Source organism: Chroicocephalus ridibundus, chromosome 2, assembly GCF_963924245.1.
Source record: "Chroicocephalus ridibundus chromosome 2, bChrRid1.1, whole genome shotgun sequence".
Classification (NCBI taxonomy): Eukaryota; Metazoa; Chordata; class Aves; order Charadriiformes; family Laridae; genus Chroicocephalus; species Chroicocephalus ridibundus.
In genome coordinates, this window is record NC_086285.1 from 143,718,896 (window position 1) to 143,745,059 (window position 26,164).

Consider the following 26,164-nt stretch of genomic DNA (forward strand, 5'->3'; position numbering starts at 1 on the left):
CTGGAAGCAACTTCAGCTAGTTCCACAATGGCTTGTTTGAAGAAGACATGAATTCAAGTTTGCCAAGAGCATGAGTTTAATGTGGTTGGGGGCGGCACCTGATGCTCTAGTGCAGCATGAGCACCTTGTCCCTGGATGTAGGGCACAGGCACGAGCACCTTGAAAGAGGGAGGAGGAGGATGGGTACCCCTCCTCCCCAGTACTGTCCCTTCATCACAGGAGAGAAGCACCTCCTAGGCAGAGGTAGTGAATATTGCAAGGAATACACAGTAGTTAATGCTGTTTATAAACACTGATAAAACACAGCTCCACAGTTAAGTTTAAAATACTGTTCCTACACCATCAGTGGTTGTAGAGTACCAGCGGCTCATTTTTTGCCATACCCTCTCCAGTTCTATTTACGGTTGCTCTCATTGACAGTTCGTGGCTGGATCTTATAAAATAGAACTCCTTCCTTCAAGGCCTGTACTACTTCCAGTTAAGGTTAGTTGAGCAGCACATTCTTTGCGTGTACTCTTACCTGAGGTCAGTGCTATACTAGAACTGAAGTTTATGGTAGCCCCAAAGGGCCACCTTAAATTCATCAGCCTCACGTGGAGCTAGAATTTGATCCAGGGTTGGCTACACTGTAATGTAAGGGCAGAGTGGTTTCAGAAAAGTAAACTGCTTTCCCACTGACCTCTGTAATACTGCACCTGAGCTCACAGGTCACTAAGGGACAGGCATTAAGCTCTGACCTTACCAAGAAAAGAAAAACAAACACAAGTCAAGAAGAGGTAATATGTACAAGCTGTGGTTAAGTTCTCCTGTATGGCTAGCCCAAGTTAAAGCACATTTGACATGTAAAGTTGAGTGGACAAACTTGGCCACTCATCCACATTTAAAGAGTTCTTGAAATTCATAAGTTAGGAATGGTCAGAGTTGAACTAAGTCTTGTCTGAGAATGGACCTAAGTGGTCCAGGCTCCTGTGACAGCACAGAGGGATGCTTGGTCTAAGTCTCATATCAAGTCTGTAGGAGGGCACTGCTCTCAGCTTCCATCTGCTGCTCTGTTTGATGCATCTTTTACTGCCTGAGTCTTGAAGAGCAGTAAAGAGCATGAGTCACCTTTAGTGTGGTCTTATTCTGAAGCACCAAGTCCTGTTTCTGAAACTGTTGTCCATATTTCATTTCTTCTCTGTGCTTTTGGGAGGGGTTATTATTCCTCCTGTTGACACAGGTGATAACTGACCGGGGGCAGTAGATGCTACTCCACTGTTAACTTCTTCCTGTGAATGGGGGGAGGGAGAGGACAGTTAATATCTGTGAGAAATTCTACTTTTTTGTTTCGCTCATACTATTCAGCAGCACTCCTCCCACTGCTAGTACAACTCAAGTACTTCAGAGTGAATATATTGAATAAAAAACTAAGGCAGTATTACACAGATAATTATCTTTTAAATGCTTCACCAGTACTTCTGTTCCGAGTCTTTGCTTACAGTCTGCGAGTGTTATGATAAAACACCATTAGTTTATGGCATCATCAAGCAGGAGCCAGAAACAGAAGGTTAGGCACCCCTGACCACGCTGGCTGAGGTGAGCCAGGCCAGGTGTGAGCAGGAAGGTGTTTGGCCACCCTTCCCTGCCTCAGGAGGAGGAGGGGGGTGTGATGGACTCCCAGCTGCCACAAACCACCTACCAGCATGTCCAAGTAATTGGTGTGTGTTTGGATATTATGTCGATCTTCTGCTGCAACCTTCTTGAAGTTCTTCAGCTTCGCAGGGACTTTTTTTGCCACGCTCACAAAGGGAACCATCCATTCCGCACACTCTGAAATGCTGTCCCAGTCTAAGCCTAGAGGGTAGAACACAGCGAGATATTTAGAAATCATGGAGGAGTTGCACAGCGTTCCAGGATGGTCATAAATTTAAAAATAACAGTGAATAATAGTGCAGATAAAGATTCAGAAACATCCTCACAGAAACTCCCAGCATTTCCTTGTGCTTGCTACTTAAAAGTGGTGTGGTGGGAAGATGGTGAGCACTGGCCTCCCGAGCAAAGCACCTCTGGGACCAGGAGGGTCCCAGGGAAGGCTGAAGCCACTTCTGCAGCGTGAGTGCAAGATTATAAAAACATCCATTATTGTCACAGTCCTGTATGGTACCTCAGGCAACACACAAGTGCTGAGCTTAGTTAAGCAATTTATTCCCCCCCTCCACTTATTAAGTGATTGGCTTATAGGAGTTAGCACAAAGGTGAATAGAATGCTGCCAACAGCTGAGGATGACCACATTTTAGGAGAAAAAGTAGCCAAATACTGGGTATCTAACAATCCCCAAAGCAACTGGAAGTCAGAGAGCAGCAGTATTAGCCCAAAAGCAAGGAGGGTAAGTCTGCTTCATTTCCTTAGCTAAGACTCTGTTTTTGAAAGCATTTCCTTCTCTTTCGAGAAGAGAAGTATTAGTGTCCGTGTAGTTTTGCTCTTTGGCAGCCTGATAAACCAATTTGCTCTGAGCAGCCTCAGGCACGTAACAGCTTTCAGAATCCCCTGCCTAAGGAGGCCAAGCTTTACAAAGGCTCCTTACCTGAAGCTTTCTTAACGACTTCAATTGAGGTATAGTGGCAGAGCGCTGCAGCAGCTAGTGTTCTGTACTGGAAGTCCAAAGAATTCACATCCAGAATACACAGGTCTAAGAGCTGAGGAAGTAAGGTACAAAATTTAACAAGGTGATACTTTAGTATAATTCTGTCTCAGAAACTGCTATGCATATACCAGTCCTCTTATAGTCTATGCTAACACATCTCTGCTTTTCAGCACCAATTGCACACAGCTTTTTTTTATCTTTGGCACCCACTGCAGTTAAATCGGGTCTCACAGAGTGATGATACCAACCAACGTGCGCTTTTACCAGTAACGTGCAAGACACTTCACTTGCACAAAATTTAAGTACACCTTTAAACTCTTAGCAGAGCTCCAGGAAGGGATTTTCTTAGCTTAAAATATATTACCTAGCAGCTCAGCGACTTCAACGTGTCTACTCTTCAGTAAGCCTCTCTGAGGCTGGACACAACACATGCCCATAAAAAAGCTGAACCACAGTAGTTTCGAGGTAGTCAAAACACTTGTCAGACTGCCTTCTAGGCAAATGCACAGAAACACTGTTACCAATAACACAGGTAAAAACAGTCAACAGTCTTAAATTATCTCCCCTCCTCTCAGAGCTGTTGCTGCTGCCTGCTATTTGCAGAACATTGCAGTGATTAAAAAAAAAGAAAGATGGATTTGTATTGTTCCAGTGTACAGAAAAAGTCTTAAAATAGGTGAGAGCAGGGAGACAAGCCGCACACGGGCACTTCTCCTCCAAACTGGGTATGAAGGTCTCCAGCAGTGAAACTTGCACATTCCTTAACAAAGTAACAGGTGAGAGGAAACAAGGAAAAGCGTTTTTTAATGGCTTTTGGGGGTGTAACGTTTAGTTGTGCTTGAATCACTCCAAGAAGCATTTTCGGATACAGCTTACTACCTACCTGTGCTATCTGAATGAATTTTTCCTGAGAATACTGAGGTAGCAGCACTTTCGGAACATCCTTCAGAGCATCCACCTGAAGATAGAGGTTCAGCCAAGAGACGATTGTCACCGGACAGAGTTCCCATTTTAAAGCCTGCGAACATTAAACAAACAGTGAAGCACCTTAAACCACGCAAGGACAGTTTTGTGCTCTGACTTCTTTTCCCACACCTCCCCTTTGCTCAACTTATTGTGCAGATCCTCAAAAGACACGGAAGCTTTCCTTGTTTTTTCAGAAAGATGGACATACTAAACATGTTCCTTTTCTAAAGCAGATAAATTATATTAAAATACAAGGCTCAGCTGGACGGTCTTTCAACCGGCACTTACAAACACAGCAAAATAATTACCTTTAACATAATAAGTTCCATTCTTACAATATCATCTTCACTGCAAGCACCATCAGTGACATAAGCAAATTCCTGTATTTTAGGAGCGTAGATTTCCTTTAAAGGGAGGGGAAAAAGTGAAGATTAGAGTGCCTTACAATTCTAAGAAAGCTTAAGAAGATACTGGCAAATACTTTTCAATCCATATTGGAATATTAACATCTTTTTATGCTAGAAAAGTGTTTTTCTCATTATACGAAGTAACTTGAACCTTACTGGAGGATGAGGAGATACTAAAAACAAGTAGGTTATATGTTATCTGTTGTAAAACACAATAGATTTAGTGCAACTTCTTTAGTTTCTGGGCAAATAAATGCTGACCAAGCAACCAGAACAGCCTTTCATTTATACTGCTTTCTACTCAGCCACCGCCTTTGATGTAAAAACACCTTAATTCTTGCACAGCACACCATGGTATTAGAAAAGTCTTGCTCATTCAGGTTGTGCACGGTGCCAGTTAGTGCTCATGTAGTCTCATTGATTAAAAAAAAAAAAAAGTCAGAGGAGACAAAATCCCCCAGCCGCGGTAGCTGGCAAAATTCATGGTGCAGAGATGGTTAACAAAGAAATTCTCCAACCCAGTTATGCCAGTCGGGGCCACCTATAGCTAGGTGTGTTAGCAAAAGAGAATCACCAGCAGAACCACTTCCCTACTGGCTGATGCCCCACGCGCTTCTCTAGGACAGAAAACTGCTTGTAGCGCACTACCTCAGCCTTAGGAACAACAGCTAAACCAGGGGGTTTCCGAGTATAAAAACTTAATATCCCAAATTTTCCTCCCAGCCTAGCCTACCACGGCTATACAAAAATATGCCGTTAGCTCACAGATGTTGTGCACAATGTAATGCATCACCATTGTTGCACTTAAAAAAAAAAAAAAAAAAAAAAACAACTCCGCTAAATGGGTTTACGGGGATATCAGCCTGATGCACAGGCAGTTTGAGACTTAGGCTTGGTTTTGTTCAAGCCCCACGCCTGTTCCTGAGATTGTTTGCCAACTGCTGTATATTTGGAAAAAGACAAAACAAAACAGAACTACTCCTATGCACATTTGCATACCTTTTAAGTTTATGTGGTCTCCTTTCCCTGCTGCTGAGGAAAGGGAGGACAAAGACTACACTCCACGAGATTGACACATGCACAACTGAAGGAAGAGAAAAAGTTTTCCCCTTCTGACCTTCAGCGTTGTACGTACACCACCAAGTTCAAGAGACTCAGACAGAAGAAATAAATACATTATCACTGTCTCTTTAGTTATTCCAAACTTAATATCCTCCTCCCTGTAGCAGAGCTTCTTACCTCAAGTTTGGAGGCAATGAATAATGAGGTAATTCCTATGAGCTGGAGCATGCTCTTGTTAATGTTCTTTTGTGTCAACATGAATCTATCAAAAAAGTCTTGAGCTAGGTAGAAGGTTTCCCTGTGGAGTGCATACACCTCACATACCTACAACAGGGAAAGAAAAACAATTCAGTTTTATGTTAAAAAACTCTATGTAAATGCATTAAAGTATTCAAGCTTTAATAGTAAAACACCATATGCACAATTTTATCTTTTGCACACACAAACTATCACATACCTATCTGTGGTTAGTGTGGGACTGGGGAAAAAAAAGCATTTCCCATGCTCCCACCTAAACAGAGATTGTCTATGATGCACTAACATACATCCAAAGTATACCTTTTCCAATCTAAATTCCATCCAGTTTTCCTGCACAACCAATTTCCCACTGAAAGAAGAAAGCCTTATTGAGGGGGGGAAAAAAAACCACCAAAGAACAACAAGCAAAACAGCAAACCCTCCCCCACTAATTTCCTTGATTAAGAATACCCTGGGCTCAGACCTCAAGTTGATGTTGCAGAGCAGATCCTCCCTGTATTCCCGATAGGCCTGTCCCAGGGCAGAACCACTAATAAAAACCTTGAAGTCTTTGACTCTACAGCAAAGGACCCTGGAAGGTGCTGCCCGAGGGGGCTCTGGCGAGGCATGAGCGGTGCCTGCAGCCCGTCAGGTACGCCGACCGCCTCGCTAAGCAGAAACAAAACTGCAAGAACGGCCATCTGCTCCATACAGTTGCGGGTCTCCCTGGTAAGGAAAACTTTTAATACTTGCATTGTATCAAAGTGGTTCAAATGCCAGTTCAACAAAAAAAAAAAAAAAAAAAAAAACCAAACAAAACACACAAAAAAAAGGAAAGGAGACTGCCCAGAGAACAGAGACTGCAACTCTGTATATCCCTTCCACAACTAGACACTAGTTTGATATTTATAAATTACTTATCATCTAGGTGCAGTCAACAGGAAAGAATATCCAATAAATAGATCCCAAGTCCAGGCTTCCTGCCCTGCTTCATTATTTCACTTAGATACAGCCAGAATGAAATCTCCCTACTACTATTTCCTAAGATAAGGTTGAAAACCCATTTGTGAATTAAAACTCTTCCTCACCATCAAAAAATGCAACCGGTTGGCAGTAACATCCCAGCTCATTCTTTTAGACCTGATCTAATATTTGCCACTTGACATGCTACTCCGATATTAACAACACTGCTCCAAACAAGATTCAGAACTAAAAACATACAGACCAGGCCCACCCATGAATAAACGGCACAATTTCTGTAAAAGAGTATTGCTCAGACATAAGCAATAATGCTTGCTCATGTTAAATAGCATCTCAGTTATGATATTATAGAAGATAATGTTAGGAGCTACTTGAGGGCTATCAAAGTTTCTGGGATTTTAACCCACTGTGGGGTTTAGAACCACTGAGCTGGACAATAACAAGGCCCTTGCTGACATTTTTGTTTGGAAATTAGATGATTTCCTAAGATTTTTCAAAAGAAAGTAACAAAACATAATTTAATGGCGGTATGTAAGTTACACATTAAAGTATAGAAGTGCACAATTGGAATAATTTTTATATTCAGACTGTAGGTTTAGGTTTGGTTTTTTGGTTTTGGGGGGTTTTTTGGGGTTTTTGTTTTGGGGGGGTTTGGGGGGTTTTTTTGTTAGTGGTTTTTTTGTTTTGTTTTGTTTTGTTTTTTTTTTTTTTTTAAGAAAACAACCCTCATTCTCCTTTCCCTTGAAATTCCCTGCTATTAGCACTGTTCCACCAAGAGTGCCGCGGTAACATCTGCTTCCTTGGAGTACTCGATATGGAACTGGTAAACCTGCAAGATCCCTTCTGCTGATGGGACAGGATTACACGCGTCAAGCATTGCTTTTGGCAGTGGCGACTGAATACGCTTCATATAGAGTTCTTGGAAACACCCCCAGCACATAACTCTCTATTTACAACACTAAGGCTCCTTCCCGCAGGCTGCCAAGATTGAGAGCATCCATTTTGTTTGACAACTGGAATACCCTGAATTACAGCAATTAGACTGGAATATGAATGATTTGTTTGCAATCACTTTCCAACAAGAACCTGTCTATATCAAAAGCCTTCAGACATCAGCTACCAATGCACTACTTTCTTCCGCTCACTTCATAGGACAGAATTAAAAATGCACTAGTAAGTCAGAAATTCGTGTCAGGGGCTGCCACCTAAGAGCTCTTGATGTAGACAGGGCCAGGGTGGTACCTAATTCCTCAATACAGATGCAGTTGTTTCATGGCTTAGATACAGTTTAAGATGTAAAGTTTGAGCTTCATAACTAATCTGTCTATAGCAATTTCAGTATAAGCGCCTCAAAACCAGACTTTTCCCCTTCCCAGGAAATACATGTGGTAAGAGCAAAAGTTCAGTACCGTTGCTTTCTGCCCTGCGTGGAAGATTCAGCATCTCCTGCCAGGGAAGGCTGAACGTAGCTCACCAAAAGGATCAAAAGCAGTAACTTGTAACCCTTTTGTTGCAAACTAGTTTAAGCATTTACCATACAGTACATTTTGCTATTAGGTCTTTTATGTAAAAGCTGTGCTTTTATCTGCCTACTTCACAGGCATAACACATGGCAAAGTAACTAAAAGAACAAACCTCTAAGAGCCAGTCTAACAGTATTGATCTCATGTGAGGTTGCAAACTAGAATGTAGCGACGTGAAATGCTTGCAATGAGCGTATCTGTTCTCCTTCTTCAGGATGTTGAGCCAGACATCTTTGGAATTTCCCCAGCTGCGGAATAAAATTACACAAAGCATTGTTAAGTATATATACACCTTCACAAAAGGAGTATAAAAACATTATTTATTGTTTACAGACATTCAGGAACAACAAGAAAAGTGATGCATAGTAAAAGCTCCCTATGGTAATTAGAAAACTGCACTTTGAACACCTCGCGTCACCCTAACAGCAGCTTGCCAAGATCATCAGCAAGTCCAGCTTCATCGAACAGACAATAAAACTGAATGTGTGCGTCCCAGAGTCACACATACAAAGTTTCCTATTTTGCCTAGTTAGGTGGCTGTCCAGAAAGCAAGACAAAAAACAAACCCTCCCCATAAAAAAGAAAAACACACCCCTCTCCCCAAGAAACACAAAACATACACAAAGCTGTCCAGTTTAGTTCAAGAAAAAACATTTACAGATGGTGTTTAAGAGTCACTCATCCATCCCTTCCTTTTCTAGCCTACCTTAAGGCTCAGAAACAGGCTATCGTGAGAAAAACTGAGTTCTTGTTTATTGCTAACTTATAATTCATTAGCATTCAAGTCTACTTGGGAAGAAGAAGATACCTATATCATTAATACGGCTTGTTTTCAATTCGTATTTATTGTTATTATGAATTGATATGGTTTTCTTTCTTGGATGTACTTCTCATCCTAAGGGTGACAGCACATTAGTCAATGCAGTGCTGAGATTTCGTACTGAAGTTTTTGGAGTCCATATTTACCTTTCTCAGAGCAGAAGCAGAGAGAGATTAAACAAACCTGATCACTGGTATCGCCTACAAATTCTAACCCAGATCAATTCCATTCTGCTGCCATCATAAGTTAAAAGTCAGAGAGATACTTGCTTGTTTAATGCACAAGTCTCCCCGTTTAAGTGGGCAGACATTGAAAAAATCTCCTATTATAATCTTCCTGCAGCAGTTAGAAAAGCATGAAAAAGGCAGGAGAGAGCGAACGATCCTCTTATTCAGCTAATTGGAAAGGATGGAGCTTAGCTTTACCAGATGCCTATTGACGAGAGGTGAAGATCAAAGACTAAACTTCTTGCATGGAATTCTGTATCTGAACATATCTTTGGGATCCATCATTTTCCAACAACTTGCTGAAGGAGTACATGAGATTCCCTCATTCACCATCCCTTTGTAATTAGTTTTTTTTAAAAAAACTACACTACGAAAGCATGATTTGCTAGGTATAGAGAAGGGCATACTCTCCTTTAAAGCGCAGCTTATCAGACTTGGGAGTAATACTGAGAGGGAGGAGCAGCTGCGTTTGAAACTCAGTGAAAGAGACTGCAAGAGACCTACTGCTTTGCTCTGAGGCAAGACATCACCATGCAGCATCTCCCAGTTCTGACCAAGTTTTGCCCAGAACAAATAAAAACATGGTATATCTACAAAGGTTCTCTTAAAGTAATGCTTCGTGTTCTGCTTCTCCTCTCATTCACCTCAGCAGAATTTTTTCCTTAATGCACTGCAGTAAATTTAATAACTCTTTCATTAAACACCAGGCTGATACAAACAGCAACCAGGATACTTAACCGACACACCTGAATGGCTAAGAAATTCAGAAATTGAAAAATCCAATTTAGTCAGCTAGTCTATCCCTTCACAGAAGTGAAAACTTTCTAGTACTGTGACTGCACCAAGCATACTGCATTGCATGAACAAGCTACCTGCACAGCAATATTGCCACAAATTTATTTGCATATTTGTACATTTTTTAAATTCTTGAAGAAAACTTTGCATAGTATTTTTTGGTCACTCAGTTCCAATAGCACTGAAAGAAGTTTAGTTTTACCATTATGTGCCTCTTAACCACTTAAGAGCTTCTCCAGTGTCAAGTTATAAAAGGACAGCTCTGAAGGGCGAAAGTTATCTGTCTGGTGCATTTATAAGATGGGGGTAAAAAACCAAACAGAATTTGTCTTTTTTTGGGCCAGGACGTTGAAACTGTTTGTGGGATGAGGAGACAAGTAGAGGTATGGGTTGAGTACTGCCCACAATTATACAAACACAATACAACAACAGATTTTACTACAGTAGTTCAGCATATTTGATAAAACATTGACAACTGCTGCATCTGGTAAACTTACTTGAGTTCTGGCAAGGGCGATGGATTTATGAAGAGGTTTCTGAACCTGTATTTTTTGAATCTTGAGAAGTCAGTCGTTACTGATTCTTTGTGAGGCGTTTCAATAATTAGGCAAGGCGAGATGCCTCCTGTTATCGTGGGCGGCCAACAACTCTGCAACATAAACAAGGGATCTTTTAAATGCTGATTTTACTGTGAAAGCAACAAAAGCAAGAAGTAGATTACAGTAACAACAACAGTATATGTAATTTATGTTAGTCTTTTTGGACATCAGCATCAATTCAAGTACTGAAACCAAGAAAGACAGGGAGATTAAATGACAACAAAGCCTTACACAGTCAAGACAGAACATGTATAAACAAATTCGATAAATTTGGGAAACTCAGTTTTGAGGAAGACAACTATCTTTAGTTTATAAACCCACGAGTAACCTATTCATTGATTAAGCTGCTCAGTTACACTACATAAGGCAAAGGTACTCATTGCTACTAAAACACAGGACATTAGGTTGCTGGTCCTATCTACTTATGTACTCAGAAGGAAAAGAAAGGAGAGGGTGGAGGTTCTACTGTCTCAGTGGAAACTCAGCAACTTGTTATCTTCCAATTAAGCGCTCCAGAGAGGAGCCACCCATCTCAGCTCCAGAGCTAGATACCCACTGAGGGAGCAGCAGCTGTGAACTATCTCTCAGTCTGCCAATGCCAAATAAGGGATGCAATGACTCAAAAGGAGAGGAGCCCAAAGTTATTTGGACAGAAAGCTTCAAAGAAGGAATTCTAGATTACTTCAGTTAACTCTGTAACTTGTTTCACTAATAATTACGTGGTCGTACATAGCCAATACAAGTAAGCAGGTAACAAATGCATGGAGTATATGCAATGCTGTAATGGCTGACAGCCTTCAAAACAGTGACGCAGAACTTTAATCATGCTCTGTGGAGTTAGGGGGGATCCCATTCCCAAAGAATGGCAACAGCTACCCCTGAATACAGAAACTTTTCCTATATAGCTGTTTTGCAAGCTAAACTACATATGACTTCCTTAGTATATCTAAACCTACGCATAGCCAGACTGAGTACTAAGAGTGAAGTTATGTATTCCGGCAGAATTGATCTTAACAGTAGAGAGTTATGAGAAAAGGGAGATCCTGCTCCTTCTTCTCTCCTGTGATCCTCACTGCCCCAGTCCCACCCCTTCCTTCTTTTGCCAGCTTTGATGCTTGTTAGACTCTCTGCTGGGTTGATTCAACTCACTAACCTGGCAGAACATCAACTCATTTTGTAGTGCCAAATTAGCAAGCTGAACCTGCACGCTGCTTCATTTAAAGAGAACCAAAAATGGAGCAAGGCAGGGGATGGAGTATGCAGCCAGCTATCGAGGAAGGAAAGAAAGGGGAGCAGGATTTCCCCCTTTTGGCAGAGGTAAGTTTCACCCCAAGTACAGCTGATGTACTTACACCGCATTTTTCCCTACACAAAGTTTGCAAAGACTACTTCACCACCAGAAGCGTTTTGCTTCACCATAGCTGTTTGTCTTGTCCGCTTTACAAACAAGCAAGAGAAAGTTACATTATTTTATTAACCCACTTTAAAATAAACAACTGTAAAGCCCCTCACTTGGTTAGGAGTAGCCTACGTTAGCTAAGACAGATTCCTAAATTGATTTAAATAATCAAAAGAACTGTTAAATTAGAGAGGGCCTGCATAGTTACGAGTCTTCTTCGCTAAATGGCTGTGAAACCACACCTTAAGTTAAAACAAGTGCAACGATCTTGTTTAGACTTGCCTCTAGGCCTTACCTGCTCTGCATGTGGAATTGTTCTGAAATATCTGGATTTATTCTCATTTTTACACCTACCCTTACTCTGCAGTTATTTGCACATTGAAGGACCCTTTATCTGCACCAAAGTCATGCATAAAAAAGCAAAAACGTATGAAGAGATGCTAAAGTTCAGAGCTCCCTTAGTTTTTAATATCTGAAGGTAGAAACTTCCCCTATTCAATACTTTGTAGTGTGGAATGCATGACTTCACACCCACCAACACAAACCAGATGGACTCCCCCACCTAGTTTGAGCCGGTAATCAGGATTGAATTACCTTAATCTCATATTGATGCTTTTTAGCAATTTTCCCATCTTCTTTTTTCTTAATCTCCTGCTGAGAAGAGAGATACACATCAGTACACTGACAATGACCAGCACACCCACCTCTAAAGCTAAAGCAAACTGTCGCTACTCCTGCCCAAGTTTCTAAATCAGCAGTGTAAAGATTCTCCCATCCAAACGCATGGGAGAACTTCCAATATTATTAAACTTTTCAAGCTGCCCGAACTGGTCACCTCTGCAGTTCTCCTTTTTCGGGTCTGGAGATGTTCTGGTCCCTGCAGTTCTTGTGGAGACTCTTCTTGACATGAGAGTGGCTGTTGCTGCTTGGCTTGCAACCGGCTACTGCAAAGAGCAGAAAAACATCAGATATTAGGACAGCAGTTGGCAGATGAGTACAGATCAGCTTGGTGTATTACAACGCTAATGGCTTACCTGCGTCTTGACATCTTCTTTGGGTTGTAAGATCTCTACCTGGACCAAAGGAATAACATAAACTCAGTTAATGTATCCTCAATAAGTTAGGACTGAGTTCCGTGCTTTGGAGACACATCATAAAGAGCAGCATGGTGTACCCAACTGAAATAGAAGGGCACAAGCATTTTACTGGTGCGAGGAATGCCTGAGGTATATAACCACAGGCAGCTCCACGTCCTGATGGGAGACACACTGCTGAAGGGGGTTACCCAGGGATGCCCACATATGCCCCCAGCTGGTTTGGCTCAGGCTAGCTGCGTTGGGCTAGCCCCGGGCGGGAGGGAGCCTGTAAAGGGCCATTTCCCACGCGACAGGATGTTGGGGGGGGGGGGGGTGTCCCGGGAGCTGTGACCCCCGCCACGGTCCCTCTACAGCCTTCATACTGCACCCCCGCAGGCACAGCGGCTCCCCCCGGGGGGATTTGGCCCCCCACACCTGCCGGGATGGGCCGTGCCGAGCCGGGCCGTGCCCGCCCGCCGCCGCCCGCGCTCCCGCCGCGCCGGTTCCGCGCCAATTTGCAGCGAGCGGGGAGGCGGCAGCGGCCTGCGCCGCACCGCGCCGTGCCGAGCCGTGCCGTGCCGGGGGGGGCGCCGGGTCCAGCCCCGGGGGTCAGGCGGGGAGAGGGGAAAGGGGGGCACTGCCGCTGCCCGCGCCCGGTCTCCCTCCAAAAGGGCCCGAGCCGCCCCCTGCCCCTTCCCCCCCCCTCCCCGCCCCGGCCGGGGGTGCTGAGGGGACGCGTGAGGGGCCGGGGAGCAGGGCAGGACGGCGGCCCCCCTCCCCCGCGCTCCCGCCTTGCTGCCAGCGAGGCTCCCTCCAAAACCTGAGGGGGAAGGAGGAGGGGACATGGGGGCAGCCCCACACACGGGGACACCCCCCAGTCGGGACACTGTCCCTCGGGGGAGGGGGGGGGCCGGGGACCCCACACAAGGGGGACACCAACCCTCAAGGATGGAGCGTCCCCCCAAGGCGGGCTAGGGCCGGGGTACCGCAGGGATCGGGGCGTTCGAAAAGAGGTGGGGGGGGGAAGTCCCCACCAGGTGCCGAGCCCCTGCCCTGATGGCTGGGGTCGGGGGGAGTCGGGGCCCAGGCCGGGGTGAGGGCGGGCGGGCGCGGGCCGGCAATCGGGGTCAGCCCGCCAAGCGGCTCGGCCGGCTTCCCCGCCCCCACCGCGCCCGGTCTCCCTCCAAAACCCGGCAGCCCGCCCCCCGCCGCCCCCGCGGGGCTCTCCGCCGCCGAGCGGACCCGGGATAGGGTGGATGGGGCAGGGGGGAAAAGCGATGGCGGGCTCCCGCCCAACATCCCCGCTCGGGCCATCACCCCCCGCAGCGCTCCCTGCCCCGGGCGGGAGGGCACCGGCGGGGCGGATGGGGCCGCCCGCGGACACCCACCAACCCCCTCCCGGCTCTCCTCTGCCGCTCTCCCTCCAAAACCGTGCCGGGCGGGCGGGCAGCCCGCCTCACCGCTCCCGCCCGCGCCCCTCGCACCCCCTCACACAGGCACCCGGTCTGCCGGTACCGCTGCCACCATAACCACCGCCACCAGCACAACCACCAGCACAACCACCGCCACAACCACCATCACAACCGCTGCCACCACTACCATCATCACCATCACCGCTGCCCCCCATCCCCAGCAGCCGGACCGCCACCCTCCGCTCACCTCTGCTGCCGCCGCCCGGGCCGCGCTGCTCAGCTGGCGCCGGCGCCAAGCCGCTATATAGCGCGGCTCGGGCCCGCCCTGCGCATGTGCGAGGGCGGCAGACAGCTACCCCGCCCGCCCGCCCTCCGCCACCGCCACCGCCCGCGGCCCACTCGCACCAGCGCCGCCCCTTCGCCGTCGGGCCGCCCCGGGCCCCGCGACTCCCCCGCCCGCCGCCGGGACACCCCCGCATCCCTCCCGCCCGCCTCTGGGCCGCAGGCAGCCCAGGAGAGCGGCGGGCAGTACCGGGAGGAGGGCTGTCACCCCGCGGGGAGACCCGCCCCGCTGCCCCAGTCCCTCTCCCCCGCCCGGGCCCCGCTGCCGCGGCACCCCCGGCACCATCACCGCGATCAGCCGAGGCTGGCTCCAGCTCCGGGCCCGGTCGCCGCCGGGGCAGCTCCACCGGCGGCCCCGCACGCCGCGCGCCCGGCGGGGAGCCGCTCGCCACGCCCCCCCGGGGCGGGGCCGCCTCCCGCCCTGTCCAATGGGAGCGCGCCGTTCCGCGGCAACGTGCAGCGGGCGGCGGAATGTAAACACGGCTCCGCCGCGCGCGCCCCGCCTGGCCCCGCCCCGTCCCGCTCCCGCCGCGGCCTGAGGGCGGGCCGGCTCCTCCCGCCCGCCGCAGGGCACCCGCCCGGCTGGGCCGGCAGCCCTGGACAGTGGGGACGCCTCACCCCGGCACCCCCTGCGGCTGGGCAGCAGCCCGCTGCCCCTCAGCAGCACTCCTGCCCCCGCCGGGAGTGTCTGCTCGGCGACACCACTCTTATCCCTGTGCCACCAGCTTCCTGTGGGAGCAGCCCCCCGGACACCCCACCGACACCCCGCTCCCGTGGGAGCGGCCCCCGTTCACCCCACGTTCACGGGTGGGGGGGTGTCAGCCCAATGGCTGTCAGACATCTCACCACGAAGGGATGGCCTTCACCCAGCTGTGCCTCATGAAGGCCGGGAGGGGCCTGGGCCTTTGCGTTCGAGACCTTCCCTGAGGTCCCTTCTCTCCCCCTCCATTTTTGTGGTGTGTTTAAGCACAGAGAAATTCGTCCCAGCAGGAAACCAGCCTTCCCCAAGCACAGCCTTCCATGGTCTCCCATGGACAGCCTCATCCCCTGTGTGCGTGGAAGCAGGCCCTCACCTGAGCGCAGGGCACCCGTGGCCATTTTGGTGGTGGGGAGCAACGGGTACTTTCCCTCTCCTCTCTCGCAGCGCAGAGCACACCTGCTGCAAAACAACACAAAAAGAAGCCACAGCTGCCTTCAAGTAAATCCACCTCGTCATCATTTTTATCACTTCTGCTTTCTCTTCTCCAAAGTGTAATGCTATTGAAGAGTAAACATAGTTTTTGCCTCTAAATACGTATTGTAGTAATTAAGCACAATAAACAGGTTTTGGTGCTTACCTTCTCATAGCTTTGCCATTTTGAAGGGCAAGAGAAATGGCAGCACAGCCCACCAAAGGCAGAGGTGTTACAGTAGGATTGCTGACAACATTTTAACAGGTCACAAGTTTAGGGCCGTCTCTCAACTGCGGGTGCTTACAGCAACAGATGGAGTGGGGACAACGATTCCTGCAAACTTCAAGTAAAGCAGCGTGCATGACAGACGCGCGAGATAGATGTTGCAGCCACCCAGCCTCCTCAGCTCTGCAAAATACCCATTCCAGTCCTCATCATAAAGAAAATCTGCTAGTTGTGGCTCAAAAGGGACGTAAAAAACCCCACAAACCACTGTCATCTGTTCAAGCCCATTGGCACTTAGAAACAACCTTTTCAACTGTCTATATTGCACCAGCTTGTCTCAAGGAATCTAACTCATGTCATAGTTTGGGGTGCCTAAAGTAGACGTAGCCTTCAGCAGGTGGCTCTGTTAGTTGGTTTCCACTGAAGTTCACCAGCAAGATGAAGACACCATCCTGCTGTCTAGAAATGCATCTCCTGCTCCACTGACTACAGAGAGAAGGTGGTCTCCTGAATTTGGGCAAACTTTTGACCTAACACTGACCTCAGGCCTTTAACTCACTTGCTGAAGTTGAAACCCCACCATAGTCAACTTGTTAAAAAGAACTGGAACTGCATGAAGGGGCTAGCATGAGAGGAGAGACAAAATATCTTTTTTTTTTCTAAAAAACCTCCACCCCTCACAGATGTCAAGTTAGGGCTTGGTGGCAGCCAGCCTCCAAGCAGCAAAGCGGTTTTGGGGCATCAGGAATAAATTCCATGGCACACTGTGAAAGGAGAATACTGCAAAATGAAAAACAGCCGAAAATTTAATGGATCAGGTCTGCCATGAATAGGTCTCAGCACAAAGACTGTAATGACTATGCTGCTCGTTTTTCTACACCTTTTGATGTGAACTGCTGCAGGTAACATGCCACCATATTTGTCATTTTACCTCAGTAGTAGAAAATGCACCAGGTCCCATAAGTATTTTCCACTCTGCCAGCAACTTCTCCCATGAATTTTTAGCAGCACAGAAAAAAAAAACTAAACACACAACAACCCATAAGCTACTGTGTAATAAAATTCTGCTGCAGACAATTAAATTATGTTTTTAATGCAAGTTAATGCACTGACCTTTTGATGTGGCAATAAATCTAAAGTGACTTCGTTCACACTGGGACACTTCCAAGTGAGTTAACACACTGTACCTCCTTCTTCTTTCATTATGTGGATGCTTCCTTAGGAGGGATGAGTGTAAAAGTGGGAAGAATTTTTAAGCTTCTGGGAATACACTACAACTGCTAAGCAGTATTTGTGCTGGGAACTGGTAAGCCCTTTTTGACTAGTCTAGTGGTTTTCAATTTTTTTTTCTCATTACCACTTCTCGGTGTGTCCCAGAGAAGGTGTGAACCCCATTGGAAAGGTAGGAATTACAGGGCCTTCCTTACAAGTTTCCACAGCTGGGGTTGCTTTTCTTGATTATCCTTTTATGGGTCTCTTTGAAGCACCCCAGAGTCTGCTAGGGACCTATAAAGCAGAGATTGAAAGCCATGAGGATCGATCCATTTACCGAGTGTGCTCCCAGAGCTTCTGAATCCTTCCGATTGTTCCCAAAGAAGGGAGCGGTATTTCATTACAAACACTTGCACACATCTCCATTGTGATCCAGGCACAAAATAGCAGGGAATATCACCCCCCGTATTCCTATCTTGTTGCAGTAAATATTTTGCTATGGTCATTCATTTGTACTGCTAGGTTTTGTCCTTTGGAGTCACAGCCGTGTTGTCAAAGCTATTCTATAACTTAGTTAAGGGAAAGGCCTGCTCCAGGACACTTGTGTGGATGAACTTCATTGTCTTTAAGAGGAGGTTTAAGCTTATTTATTACAGTAGGGCTCCAGCTACATAGCCTAAGCAAAGCACCGTTAAAGCTTTACACCCCTCCTAAAGACAAATCCTTTAGTAGGAAGTTGCACCCTTCCCAAACTGAAACGTTTTCGCTCTTCTAAAAGGTATGGAGGCATCTATTTGCTGACCTGATGCACTCTCTAGAGAGGCATGCTGCTCACCAGGGGCTTGTATCATAAGACATCACTGAGAGACTACCAAGCCTCATACAGTCTGCTGACTATTATCCACTGCTGTTTTTTCATGTGGGCACCAGTGATACCACCAGAAGCAATCTGAGGAGTATCAAGAAGGATTACAGAGCCCTGGGAGCAGTGGTAAAGGACTCTGAAACACAGATAGTTTTTTTCACCAGTCCTCCTGGTCAAAGGAAAGGCATTTCAAAAGGCCAGTTGAATCTGGCAAGGCAACAAGTGATTACAGGACTGGTGCCACAGCCAGGGGTTTGGCTACTTAGACAACGGGACTCGCTTCGAGAAACCAGTTCTGCTGGGGGCTGATGGGGCTCATCTGTCAGAGAAGGGGAAGAGCATCTTTGGTCATAGGCTTGCCAAATTAATGAAGAGGGCTTTAAACTAAAGTTGCCGGGGCAGAGGAACCTCAATCCATCCATCTCCTACCAGTTTGATGCCAGTGCCAGCAATAGATGCCCAGAGCCTGGAGAAAGACCACAGGTCAGCAGGAGAGCACCTGGAGTGCAGCACAAAGGAATTGCAGCCACTTCAGCCAGTGAGTCATCTTCATTGAGAGCCCAACCAATGTATTAAGCCCAATTTAAATGCCTCTATGCAAATGCGTGTAGCAGGGGGAATAAACAAGAGGAGTTAGAGATGCGCACACTCCTGCAGGACTATGATTTTATTGGCATCACAGAGATGTGGTGGGATGGCTCCTATGACTGGAGTGTTGGAATGGAAGGATACAGGCTCTTTAGGAAGGATAGGGAGGGGAGACAAGGAGGAGGTGTTGTCCTCTGTGTCAATGACCGGATGGAGTGCATGGAGTTCCACCTGGGGATGGATGAGGAGCTGACTGAGAGCTTATGGGTCAGGATTAAAGGGAGTACAGGGACAGGTGTCATTACAGTGGGAGACTGCTACAGGCCATCTGACCAGGAAGACCGAGCAGGCAGATAGGAGCAGCCTTATGTTTACAAGCCCTGGTCCTCACGGGGAACTTAACCACCCCGGTATCTGTTGGAGGGACAACATGGCAGGGCATAAGCAATCCATGAAGTTCCTGGAATACATCAATGATAATTTATTTCTCCAAGCGATTGAGGAGCCAATGAGGAGAGGTACTATGCTGGACCTTGTTCTCACCAATAAGTAAGAGCTGGTAGGGAACATGAAGCCCAAGGGCAGCCTTGGCTGCAGGGACCATGAAATGGTGAAGTTCAGGGTCCTTAGGGCAGCGATGAGGGAGCACAGCAAGATCACTACCCTGGACTTCAGGAGAGCAGACTTTGGCCTCTTCAGGGATCTGCTTGGTAGAGTACCATGGGATAAAGCCCTGGAGGGAAGAGGGGCCCAAGAAAGCTGGTTAATATTCAAGGATCACCTCCTCCAAGCTCAGGAGTGACGCATCCCAACAAAGAGGAAGTCAGGTGAAAACACCAGGAAGCCTGCATGGATGAACAAGGAGCTCTTGGACAAACTCAGACATGAAAAGGAAGCCTACAGAAGGTGGAAGCAAGGACAGGCAGACTGGGAGGAATACAGAGAAATTCTCTGAGCAGCCAGAGATCAGGTTAGGAAAGCTAAAGCCCAGATAGAGTTAAATTTGGTCAGGGATGTCAAGGGCAACAAGAAAAGCTTCTCCAGCTATGTCAGTGATAAAAGGAAGACTAGGAAAATGTGGGTCCCCTCCATAAGGAAACAGGAGACCTGATCCTCAAACCAGGACACTGGGATATGGAGAAGGCTGAGGTACTCAACGACTTTTATGCCTCAGTCTTCACCAGAAAGTGCTCTAGTCACACGACCCTAGTCACAGGGTGTAAAGGCTGGGAGAATGAAGAACCACACACTGTAGAAGACCAGGTTTGAGACCATCTAAGGAACCTGAAGGTGCACAAGTCCATGGGACCTGATGAGATACATCTGTGCGTCCCGAGGGAACTGGCAGATGAAGCTGTTAAGCCATTATACATCATATTTGAGAAGTTGTGGCGGTCTGGTGAAGTTCCTGCTGACTGAAAAAGGGGAAAAGTAACCCCCATTTTAAAAAGGGAAAAAGACACGGGGAACTACAGGCCAGTCAGTCTCACCTCTGTGCCCAGCAAGATCATGGAGCAGATCTTCCTGGAAACTATGCTAAGGCACATGGAAAATAACAAGGTGATCAGTGACAGCCAACATGGTTTCATTAAAGGCAAATCATGTCTGACAAATTTGGTGGCCTTTTACATTGGTGTTACAGCATTGGTGGATAAGGAAAAGGGAACTGACATCATCTACCTGGACTTGTGCAAAGCATTTGACACTGTCCCCATGACATCCTTGTGTCTAAATTGGAGAGATGTGAATTCGATGGATGGACCACTCAGATAAGGAATTGGCTGGATGATCGCACTCAGAGTTGCAGTCAACGGCTTGATGTCCAAGTGCAGACCAGTGATGAGTGGCACTCCTCAGGGGTCAGTACTGGGACGGGTGCTGCTTAACATCTTTGTTGGTGACATGGATGTTGGGATTGAATGCACCCTGAGCAAGTTTGCTGATGACACTAAGCTGCGTGGTGTGGTAGACACGCTAGAGGGAAAGGATGCCATCCAGAGGGACCTGGACAGGCTTGAGAGGTGAGCTCGTGCAAACCTCATGAAGTTCAACAAGGACGAGTGCAAGGTCCTGCACGTGGGTCAGGGCAATCCCAAGCACAAATACAGGCTGGGTGGAGAATGGATTGGTAGCAGCCATGAGGAGAAGGACTTGGGGGTGTTGGTTGATGAAAAGCTCAACATGAACGCTCGCAGCCCAGAAAGCCAACCACATACTGGGCTGAATCAAAAGTAGTGCGGCCAGCAGGTCAAGGGAGGTGATTCTGCCCCCTACTCTGCTCTGGTGAGACCCCACCTGGCATACTGTGTCCAGCTTTGGATCCCTCAGCACAGGAAAGACATGGACCTGTTGGAGCGGGTCCAGAGGAGAGAGACAAAAATGATCAGAAGGATGGAGCACCTCTGCTATGAGGACTGGCTGAGAGAGTTGGGATTGTTCAGCCTGGAGAAGAGAAGGCTAAGGAGACCTTATTGGGACCTTACAGTACTTAATGGGGGACTACAGGAAAGGTGGGGAGGGATTCTTTAACAGGGACTGTAGTGATAAGACGAGGGGTAATGGTTTTAAACTGAAAGAGGGAGATTTAGGTTAGATATTAGGAAGAAATTCTTTACTGTGAGGGTGGTGAGACGCTGGCACAGGTTGCCCAGGGAACCTGTGGATGCCCCATCCCTGGAAGCATTCAAGGCCAGGCTGGATGGGGCTTTGAGCAGCCTGGTCTAGTGGGAGGTGTCCCTGCCCATGGCAGGGGGTTGGAACAGATGGACTTTAATGTCGCTTCCAACTCTAACCATTCTATGAGTCTATGATTCTTCTGCTGAGCAGCATGGGATAACTTGAAGCCCTGAGGTTTAAACCCCCTTGTTTTCTACTAGAACCTATAATATTCTACTGCTTTCCCCTTGTTTAATTTCAGAGTCTTTCTCAAATTAGGCATGATCTAGTTTAATATGCATTAAGGAATTTTTTTAAGACCTTACAAGATTAACTTATTTTATGTTTGTTTGTTTTTTTTTTTTCTCATTTGGTGGGGAGAGAGCCCCTGTTACACAGGAGGTGCTTTACCCATGTCCTGTCAAAGACCCCTATCCTTTCTTGTATGCAAACTTTTAAACTCCCACTTTCAATACACCAAGGGTGAAACACCTTTAAAGTACAATCCTTACCATTGATATCCTGAATAAATCCCACAGTCAAACCTCAGTAAGGACAGCATTTCTGCAGTGAGAAGCAGCACCTGTAACTAATAGCCAAACATTGAGCCTATCTTCACCTACCCCTATGTCGGATCTCCCGTCTGCGGCTCAAGGAAATAACAAGACTCACCTTCCTTGTGTTTTCCAGCTTTGTTTCACGACTGGGCTGTAAATGTGATACCTTTTGGACTAAGAGATAAGTGTAGGTAATGGAAAAGAAGGAATCTCAGGTCACAGAAAAGAGCTGTGTAGAACACAAGCAGGACAATAATACAGTACTCTTTAAAAACAAAATAGATTAACTTGTTCTCACCATGACCTCCTAAGGTGGGCAGCATGTTAGGAGACACCACTTCCCCCTGCTGCCACGAGAAGCAGGCAGCTGGCTGCAGGGGAAGGCCGCCTTCTCCCTGCCTCAGCCTCTGACCTAGGAGTGTATGTGGTTCCTCATTCAGATGACTCACATTACCTCGTCAAACCTGCAACTGATGGGCCCTGGGCTCAGGACTTTCCTTCCCAAGCGTGCAAGGTGAAGAGCTTTTACTGCTGATGCCCAAGCTTCCAAGCACTGTAGCAAACACCTTTTCAACACCTGGGGACTAAGACTTACGATTCTCCATGGCACCAGTCGTGGCTGTGTTTAGGGCACATCGTGGATCTCTTCAGAGGCAAAGGAGATATGGAGGAGATAATACCCCATCCCAAACTGCCCTCTATTAGTAGATATTTGGTAAAGATATATCTAGTAATTCAGCTGTTAGGTGGCTTGTCACAAGCCACAGAAGCCAAATTCCTCTCTTTCCTCCCCATTTAATACGAGACACAACCATTTCCTATTCCTTGGTCTTACACCACAAACAGAAAAGCTGGAGCTGGAATTCACTTCCTCTGCCCCATGTCAGTCCCCCCCTTTCTTAATTGTGATCGCATCTTCTTTATTCACCTTGCAAAAATTGAGAGCTGTTCACCATTACCCACATACCTCAAAAGCCTGAGGCCTCCTTCCTCTTTCCCACCTCTCTCCTGCCTCTACTAATTCTCTGCAGAGCCCCATTTCAGGGAATCTGGGATTCTTTTAATACTCTGATAGGCTGATTTTTGGTCATAGTTGTATTTCTTATTATATTGCCTGACTAGGTCATCTTGCTTGGACACAATAATGGGAAGACTGCACTTCAGGAGAAAGAATAGACGTATGGCACAGCCCATGTCTGCAAGTGGAGATGTGCCCCTGGCCACTAGCCTAGTTTTGTTACTCTTATCAGGGTTTTCTTTTTTGGTTATTATTACTTTTCCTTAGCTTACCCATGAAAATACACTATAGTTATCTGCCTCATTAAGGTATTTGAGTGTTCAACTATCAATCTACCCACAAAACTTTGGAACAAGTCAAGAGATTTTAACTTCTGAAGTATTAGTCATACAGCAGTAGCTCCAGGACAGTATTTTCATGAAGAAAAAGGCTGGTTGATACACAAAACTTTATATGCATCCTGTTAAGTCTCAGTTCAGTCCTACTTATTCTCTGACTGGCGTATCGTGACCACATCACGGGAACAAGAGTGCTGCAGCAGCACCAGCCTGTTCTTTTGATGAGTCATTTCTACGTATGTCAAAAACCCTGAACCCTACTTGAAGTACCACTGAATAACAGAGGTAACACCATTTTGTGGTTATAAACAGGCACCAAAAGAAGTCAATGAGGCAAAGAAAGCAGATACTGAACGACTCAATAAGGAAACAGATTGCCTCCATCAGCATTAAGTGCCAGAGAACACTAATTACTATGCTAGCTTCATCACAGACATACGAGGATTTATATAAACAGAAAAAACAGAATGTAAAGTGAGAACTTAAGCCAATATGGTTACATTGATATGACCCTTTATAAGAACATCTTTGCTTCAGCGCAGAAAAGTTTTAAAAAACAGTAGTTCATAATGTTTTGGGAAGTATCCAACCTAAATTTAAAAAAGGTTGCATTAAGTCTGAACTAAGCACCCCTAAGAGGAACACTATCAGTATAGCTATATTATATTATCTGTATGGATAAGATTATACAGGCATAATTGGTGAAACTTTCTCCTGCAGAATACTGTACAGCTCTCAACATAGGCTTGCTGCTTTGATAAATGTGTAAGTCACAAAATCTACATTTGAAAAGGAGAGGTTTTACTCAGTATTTCCTCTGGGAAGATGGATGCTTTGCTGCACAAATTCTGTTTCATCGCTGTCAGTTAAACAGATTATTTTGCCACCCAGTTTGTTCAGTGGTTGAAAATCAGGTCAGGGACTACTTGCAACAACCCAACCCATAGAAGTCCACGGAGCCCAGCAGCCCATAGCCAACGTGCCGAGAAAGCTGGCTGGTGTCCTTGCAAGGCCACTCTCCATGGTCTTTGAAAAGCCACGGAGACCAGGGATCCCTCATGATTGGAGGGAAATAAAAATATTCACACACATTTTCATGAAAAGCCAAAAGAACAACCTGGAGAAGACCAGTAAGCTTATTCCTTACATTTAGATGGAATTCCCCTTGCCTTTTGTCCTTTCACTGGGCACCACTAGAGGACTCTGGCTCTATCTTCTTTACTGCCCCATCAGGTGTTCAATCCTGTCAGTCTTCAATCCTATTACCATCTCCCTGGACTCTTGCTGGATACACTCCACTATGTCCACATCTCTCCTGTGCTGGGCAGCTCAGCACTGGACACAGCACCCAGATGTGTCTCACCAGCAGAGTGGAGGGGAAGGATCGCCTCCCTCCACCTGCTGGCAACACTCTTCCTAATGCAGCCCAGGAAGCTTTTAGTTTTTTGAGGCCACAAGGGTGCACTGCTGACTCATGGTCAACTTGGTGTCCACCAGGACCCTCTGGGCTTTTTCAGGCCAGTTCGCCTCCAGCCTGTACTGGGGCCCGAGGTTACTTCTCCCTTAGGTGCAAGACTCCAGATTTCTCCTTGTTGAATTCCATGAGGCTCCTGTGTGCCCATTTCTCTAGTCTGTCAAGGTCCTTCTGATGTATAAACAACTCCTCCTATCTTCTGCAAGCTTGCTGATAATGCACTCTGCCCCGTGACCCAAGTCATTAATGAAGGCTTTTAACAGTGCAAGATCCAATATTGGTAGCGTACAGCAGTGGCAACTAGTCTTCAGCTCGGCTTCATGCCACTGATCACAGCCCTTTGAGCACAGTAGTTCAGCCAGTTCTTGATGCACCTGCTCACCACCTACTTACGTGGTGCATAATTCATCAGTCTGTGACGATGTTATGGGGGACAACGTTAAAAGCCTTGCTAAAGTCAAGATAAACAACATCTACTGCTCTCCCCTCATCCACTGAGTCAGCCTTCTACCATTGTGTATCAGGCTGTCAGGCATCTTTCCCCTGCCTAAGTCTATTCTGGCTCCTCTTAATCACCTTCTTGTTCATGTTCAGAAATGCTTTCCAGGATCATTTGCTCCATCACGTTCCCAGAGATCAAGGTGAGACTGATTGTCTCTATTATTCTTGTCCTTCTTGAAGATAGAAAGGACATTTGCTTTCTTCTAGCCTTCAGGAAGCCCGTCCATTGCTATAACCTTTAAGATAATTGAGAACAGTTTCACAGCGACATCAGTCAGCTCCTTCACCAGTCACGGACACGTCCCATAAGTCTGTGGACGTCCCATCTCTTTAAGCATTTCTTAGCTCGACCCTTCTCAACCAAGGGCTGATCTTCCTTGCTCTAGCGTTTCCCACTGGCTTCAGAGGCCTGCAATTCCCAAAGGCTGGTCTTACTAGTAGAGACCAAGACAAAGAAGACATGGACTGCCTCAGCCTTCTCCATGTCCTTTGTCATAAGGACTTCTGTCCAGTTTATCAGCAGGCCCACATTTTCTCTTATCTTCCTTTTGCAGCTGATATACCCGTGGAAAGCCTATTGTCCTTGACATCCCTTGCCAGGTTCAGCTACAGATGGGCTTGACTTTCCTAACTCCATCCCTGGACATTTGCACAGATGGGCTTGGCTTTGGGTTGCCTAACTCCACCCCTGGGCATTCACAGAGGGTCTCTATGTCCCTCACAGGTTACCTGTCCCTGCTTCCACCTCTTCAATGCTAACAGCAGCCTTCCAGATTCTTCATGGTGGTGCATGGCAGGAGGACGAAAGGCAATGGATATGAGTTGAAACAGGAGAGGTTCAGCCTAGGTAAGGAAAAACCTTCCCCCCACCCTGGGGGGAAACACACACTTTTAGTGTTAATGCGTTTTTATCACTGTCCTGTTCACCTACAGCACTTCTGCACGCTGATCAGGACAAGGGGCAACAGACACAAGCGGGGACACAGGAAGTTCCATCTCAACATGAGGAAAAACTTCTTTGAGGGTGACAGAGCACTGGAACAGGCTGCCCAGAGAGGTGGTGAAGTCTCCTTCTCTGGAGATACTCAA

The 26,164-nt window shown here is 46.8% G+C and overlaps 1 protein-coding gene across 3 annotated transcripts; it reads right to left on the bottom strand.

Annotated features, from left to right (window-relative positions):
- Positions 1-4: 4 nt before the first annotated feature.
- Positions 5-14,818, bottom strand: CCNE2 (cyclin E2). Of its 3 annotated transcripts, XM_063327215.1 has the most exons (12): positions 14,760-14,818; positions 12,675-12,713; positions 12,476-12,584; positions 12,235-12,294; positions 10,140-10,291; positions 7,913-8,048; positions 5,237-5,383; positions 3,899-3,994; positions 3,508-3,642; positions 2,565-2,676; positions 1,679-1,833; positions 5-1,268 (listed from the first exon to the last, which is right to left on the bottom strand). In XM_063327215.1, exons 2-12 carry the CDS (start codon positions 12,686-12,688, stop codon positions 1,167-1,169), a joined length of 1,218 nt encoding a protein of 405 aa, XP_063183285.1. In that variant the 5' UTR covers positions 12,689-12,713; positions 14,760-14,818; the 3' UTR covers positions 5-1,166. The 3 variants fall into 3 exon arrangements, with proteins under 3 accessions (XP_063183285.1, XP_063183286.1, XP_063183284.1); XM_063327216.1 differs by lacking the exon at positions 14,760-14,818 and having other exon boundaries at positions 12,235-12,291; positions 12,675-13,391; XM_063327214.1 differs by lacking the exon at positions 14,760-14,818 and having other exon boundaries at positions 12,675-13,391.
- Between the last annotated feature and the right edge of the window lie 11,346 nt (positions 14,819-26,164).

What these genes read in the sequence shown, in the direction of transcription:
- CCNE2 (XM_063327215.1), bottom strand. An exon ending in AGCATCAATATGAGATTAAG is followed by an intron (nt 10,292 to 12,234) that starts GTAATTCAATCC and finishes TTTATGTTGCAG; the next exon opens with AGTTGTTGGCCGCCCACGAT. An exon ending in TGGAACTTATTATGTTAAAG is followed by an intron (nt 3,643 to 3,898) that starts GTAATTATTTTG and finishes TAATGTTCGCAG; the next exon opens with GCTTTAAAATGGGAACTCTG.